At 45.2% G+C, this 6,000-nt stretch overlaps 1 protein-coding gene across 4 annotated transcripts in view; it reads left to right on the top strand.

The window, feature by feature from the left end:
* The window catches only part of BMS1 (BMS1 ribosome biogenesis factor), a 47,681-nt gene extending 42,451 nt beyond the window's left edge, over positions 1-5,230 (top strand). For all 4 annotated transcript variants that reach the window (XM_030940556.1, XM_030940558.1, XM_030940557.1 and 1 more), the window contains exons 22-23: positions 4,045-4,206; positions 4,690-5,230. In XM_030940556.1, coding sequence (XP_030796416.1) covers positions 4,045-4,206; positions 4,690-4,920 — 393 coding nt within the window. In that variant the 3' untranslated portion in view covers positions 4,921-5,230. The remainder of the gene's footprint in view (positions 1-4,044; positions 4,207-4,689) is intronic.
* The last annotated feature ends 770 nt before the right edge of the window (positions 5,231-6,000 follow it).

Consider the following 6,000-nt stretch of genomic DNA (forward strand, 5'->3'; position numbering starts at 1 on the left):
TGTTTAAATTTTTGGAGAAGTTGACCTGTAGTTTTTGTTTGTTTTGTGTGTGTGTTAGTGTGTGTGTGTGTGTGTGTGTGTGTGTGTGTGTGTGTGTGTGTGTGTGTTTTGGTTTGGCTCAGGTATTAAGGTAATACTGGCCTGGTAAAATGTGTTTGGAATTATTTCCTCTCGCTCTGTTTTTGCCAAGAGTTTAAGAAGTAAAATTCCATGGGATGGGAGTGACTCTGGACATGGGAGTGACATGATAGTGACTCTGGACCCTGTAGTGGTGGGACACAGCAGCATCAGCAAGGACCCTAGAATGGTGGAGCACTCCTGTGGCTTGGGCCGTCGGGGGCAGGGACCAGTGCAGCAACTACTTCTCTCCCTGGGGAGGCAGGTGCCTGGGCAACTCAGATTCTCCAAACACAAGTCCAGTTCCAAGGAAGCAGAGTTCTACAGTTGTTTGTCCTGAAGGGCAAGGTACCCCAGTTCAGCCAATGCCATTTTCCTGGGGTGTGGGGGTGGGTGCCATGTTGGCTCATCCGTGGCAGGTGTGGCTGCTCAGCTCAGCTAAGACACTGATTCCCTGTGAAGCGGGGCAGTGCTTCAGCTCTTGTGCAGTGGGGGGTGTGACTGCTCAGAGTGGCCAAGGCACTGATTCCCTGGAAAGCAGGGCACTAAGTCAGCTCAGGCCCCAAGGGGCAGGGCGCAATGACAGCTGGGAGGGGAGGGGCACAGCAGCGTGGCCCCACAGCTTGGGGTGTATGCTGTGATGTGGACTTCGTTTGTTCCCACCAGCATTCATGTTGAAATTTGATTCCAAATGTGGTGGTGTGGGAGGTGGGGCCTAGTGGGAGGTATTTGGGTCACAGGGACAGATCCTTTATGAATAGATTAATGACTTTTCATGGGACTGGATTAGTTACCAGGAGTGGATTATCAGAGTGAGTTCAGCTTCCTAGACTCTCGTGTTTCCTCTCTTGCCATGTGAACCCTTTGCATATACCTGTTTCCCCTTCCACTTTCCCCATGAGATGAAACAGCACAAGACCCTCACCAGATGTGCTGCCCGATCTCAGACTTTTCAGACACAAGCAGGGTGAGCCAAATAAACCTTTTTTATAAAATAAGTTACTGAGTCTCAGGTATTCTGTTACAGCCATACTAAATGGCCTAAGACAGTGTAACAGCAGCTCGGGGGTGGTGGGCTACTAGGCGGGGGTGATACAGAGCAACAAACCCTGAGGATGGTAGAAGGGTGCGGTGGCTGCTCACCCTGGGCGGGACATGCTCCCAAAGTGGTTCCGGGTCCAGGAGGTCACGTTGCAGCAGCAGCTGGTCCATGGGGGTGGGGCGCAACGTCAGTTCCTTCTCTGAGGGGAGTGCTGGGGCTGCTGGGCCCCTCTTGCTTCCTTATCTCCGCAGGGAGACATCCCCTCCGCTTCAGGCTGATCCCTCTGGGGATGGGTGGTGGGGGGCAGATGTTTCCTTCTCTCCTTTATGTGACCTTCCTAGTTTTCTGTGCTCTACTGGATTTCTGCTACTCCTTGATGCACGCTGGGGCTCTCCTTTAGTGACTTTCATCAAAATATAGTTGTTTGCTGCTTTGGCTGTCTTTGTCAGGGGACGAACGCAAGGGACTATTGATTGGCCCCTTGCTAATGTCCCTCCCTCTTAAACTTTTCACTGGGTACTCTTTTGAACTATTTTTTCCCCACCATATACATGTATTTTTAAAACATTAATGTGCTAATTTCTATTGAAGCAATGTGGATTTTTCTGAAAGTTTTAATGTTTTAATAAGCTTTTTATTGAAATGTTAATGTACATACAGAAGAGTGCCCAAATCATAAGTGTGCAGCTAGATGAACTGTAGCACACCAGGCTGCCACACCCTGGACCAAGCAGTAGCCTCGCCCTGTGGCCTCTCCCAGGCACTGCCACCCCAACCCACAAAATAGCTACTTTCCCAGTTCCTGACGTAGATTTGTTCTGCCTGGTTTTGACTTTTATAAAATATAGCACATTCTATTTAGCCTGGCTTCTTTGGATCAGTATTACAGGACACATCCATGTTCTTGTCTATGGCAGACATTGATTTATTGTCATGGTTGAGTTCCATTATATGACTGTGTCACCATTTATCCATTGATGGGTAAAATGATTTCCTGTTTTTGGCCGTTATCCCACAGCCCTTAACACTAACGTCTGGATATGGGACTTGCAGGTATGCAGGGGCACACATACTGCTGCTGGAGGATCCCTGAGTGGGGTGGAGACTCCAGGGCACCTGTGCTCTGCTTCAGTGTGGAGGCTTCTGTGTCGTGTTCTGGGAGCACAGCGGCTTGGCCTCCACCAACAGCACAGCTTAAAGAGTTCCTTCTATTCCATATGCTTGCCGACAATTGGCCTCTTCAGGGTTTTTTTGTTTGTTTGTTTTTTAAGGTTTAAGGTGGACTTGTGTTTTCATTTAGATTTTGGTTTCTTAGAACTTTCGTTATTCTCTTCACAGCTTAACAATGCATTTGAAAAGATTTGTTTTCATGTGGAGTATTCAATTTTGTAATAAGAGGGTTGTTCAAGGCATCAGTCTGCCACGCTGCTAGAAACAGAAGTCTCCCAGGCATTTCTTTTTATATAAAGTAGTTAATGAAATTTTGAACCATCTTACATGAATTTTTATTAAAATACACTTCAGGATGTGGTGCCCATTATCCATTCTACTCTTTTGTAAGAAGCAGATTTCTCTGAATTCTTGAATTCAAAAACAATTGGGGTTCCTAAACAGAGAATATGGAATATTATTGGGGATGATGTCTTTAATAATACATTTCAAGATAGCAGAAACTTGTTCTATATAGATGACTTTAATAAAAGCCTAGGGCAAAACTTTCAATTTATTAACAGTATTTATGAGGCAGTTAAGAATCTGGGTCATCTCCATCTCCACTAAAAATACAAAAAATTAGCCAGGCATGGTGGTGGGCACCTATAGTCCCAGCTTCTTGGGAGGCTGAGGCAGGAGAATGGTGTGAACCGGGGAGGTGGAGGTTGCAGTAAGCTGAGATCGTGCCCCTGCACTCTATCCTGGGCAACAGAGCAAGACACTGTTTCAAAAAAAAAAAAAAAAAAGAAGAAAAAGAATTTGGGTCATCTCAATTAAACATAGAATTTAAGATTACCTTGAAAATTCAGTACAGAGTATTTTGCCTTCAAAATTGTTTTTTTGAGTCTCCCTTCTTTCGCCAGCCTTCCATCAGAAATAGAATAAAGTTAAACTTCTTAATTAGAATCAGGAATCAGGACTCTTTGGCTGCTGATTAAAGGAAGAACTATCCTTAAATCCAGAGTGGGCTGGGCATGGTGGCTCATGCCTGTAATCCTAGCACTTTGGGAGGCCAAGGCAGGTGGATCACCTGAGGTCAGGAGTTCAAGACCAGCATGACCAACATGGTGAAACCCCATCTCTACTGAAAATACAAAAATTAGCTGGATGTGGTGGTGTGCGCCTGTAGTCCCAGATACTTGGGAGGCTGAGACAGGAGAATTGCTTGAACCCAGGAGGTGGAGGTTGCGTGAGCCAGCATCTTGCCACTGCACTCTAGCCTGAGCAACAGGGCAAGACTCCATCTCAAAAAAAAAGGTAAATCCAGAGTGGTTGATAGTCAAGATGAAAAGCTAGATTATTTTTGTTAGGCTGAGAAATAAGCACCTCAGTGCCCCAAAAATGAGGCCTGAAATTTCCATTAAAAGAAACTGGGATCTATTCATCTGTTCTGTTGAGATCCCATAGTTCCATACCATAGAAATGGGCACAGAGGGCTTTGAGGGAGAGTTGTAAGTGTAAGCTCTCTGTTACTCTGTATACTGAGAATTGTGGGTGTCCACTGAGGCAGTTCATATTTGGCGGATGATTGAGTCCTGATTTCTCAGGGCCAGTGGACTCTGGTGTTACTGATCTTGTGGAAAAGTTAACCCAGTGAGAAGATTGTATGCAGAAGTTTTAAATACACATTGATCATAATTTGAATATGTCACAGTCTTTATTTTTCTTTTCAGCCAATCCTGAGGCAAAAGAAACACTTTAATTCACTGCACATTCCAAAAGCCTTGCAGAAGGCCCTGCCATTTAAGAACAAGCCCAAGACCCAAGCAAAGGCAGGCAAGGTGCCAAAGGACAGGCGGAGACCGGCCGTCATACGCGAGCCTCATGAAAGAAAGGTACTGTCGCCCATGCTGTACTGCACACTGCATTTAGATAGGAAAGAATGCTCTCGGCAGCATACTTCCTGTTTCTACTGCAGTCTCAGTTATTCAGGGCACTGGAACTGAAGTCAGAGGAAGAGCCAGAGTTCGTTTCCCTTCCTTTGCTCTGACCCTTCCTTTGCTCTTCCTTTGCTCAGGACCCTTCCCGGTCCTGCTCTGCCCTGTGCTTTTGATGGGGATAATAGGCACATGGCTGGGAAACTCCTCTGTCTTGGTTAGCTGCACACAGTGTCCACAGAATGATGAACACAGGTGGTAAAGGTAAAATGCAATCACACCTGTGTCTCCATGCCAACAATGACTTCCTAGCGCAGGATGCATTTTCATGCAGTTAATATTCATTTGGATCGTGGGTTGCCTCTAGTCTTAGTGCTTAGGATGCGAGTGTGTTAGGTGACTGAGAGCATTCTGATACTCACTGGCTTTTGTCGTTGTCAGATCCTCGCGCTGCTGGATGCTCTGAGTACGGTGCACAGTCAGAAGATGAAGAAGGCCAAGGAGCAGCGGCACCTGCACAATAAGGAGCACTTCAGAGCCAAGCAGAAGGAGGAGGAGGAGAAGCTGAAGCGGCAGAAGGATCTCAGGAAGAAGCTCTTCCGAATTCAGGGGCAGAAGGAAAGAAGAAACCAGAAGTCCAGTTTGAAGGGGGCTGAGGGCCAGTTGCAGTGAGCCTTTGGACTGGAGGGACTGTCCCTGGATCCGCAGAGGTGGACAGTTTCAAACATCACAGTTTGAATGCCTGTGAATGACAAGTCAGTGGGCAAGAGCTCAAGAGATGTCTCTACCCAAACTGTGCCTGCAAGAGGAGGAATGGAGAAGCCTAGACTGCTGGGACTGGGTTCGTTCTCACCACCTGGGGCTGTTGAGATTTAAAGTGATGTAAGCTGTGGTTATACGGATTCTCTTACTTCCCTCTGCCTGCCTCAGTTTAATTATTTTGTCCTACAAAATATCATTAAAATATTTTTTGTTACTTTTGGCTTAGTAGTTTTCATTAGGGACGAATGCCTGACAATCCTTTGTGGATAATTATTTATGCTACCACCTTCATGAGGAGTCTTCCAAAATAGAAATATTCACTTGAATCCTCAGCTCCCGTGGAAAATTTTAGAGAAGGGTATGTAGTGTTTTTGTTGTGTTTTTTGTTGGAGTGACACGCAAACCTAGATGGTACAGCCTACTGTGCACCTGGGCTCTATGGGCTCCTTTGATCACTGGCCCTTGCGGACATTTTCTATCTTATTTCATATGTTCTGCACATTAGTATAGTGACAAGGTAACAGTAAGTACCTTTTTAAAGTTTTAGACTTAGGAGATTGTTGTCTCAGGTGCAGAGACCAAGGAAATCGTATGTATCAGTGAGATAGGCTTCCCGTATTATGCTTATGCGTTATACCTGCCTAGCTACATTGCCTTTTTTTAAATTAAACATTATATTGATGTAATCATATTATTACATAGGTGATGTATGTATTTTATGATTGTATGTTGATACAGTTATGGGGAATCTAATCTTATACGATGTAATCATAGATTCACATATAGTTGTATATTTTGCCCAATTTCTCTCAGTGATAACGTTTCACACATATCACAATCAGGATGTTGACATCAATACAGCCCACTGATTTTATTCACATTTCCCCAGCTTTACTTTCCCCAACGTATGCTCCATGTGTGCATGTGTGTGTAGAAATACGGAACGCAGCTGGGCACAGTGACTCACGCCAGTAATCTCAGCACTTTGGG

This window comes from Rhinopithecus roxellana, chromosome 11, assembly GCF_007565055.1.
Source record: "Rhinopithecus roxellana isolate Shanxi Qingling chromosome 11, ASM756505v1, whole genome shotgun sequence".
Classification (NCBI taxonomy): Eukaryota; Metazoa; Chordata; class Mammalia; order Primates; family Cercopithecidae; genus Rhinopithecus; species Rhinopithecus roxellana.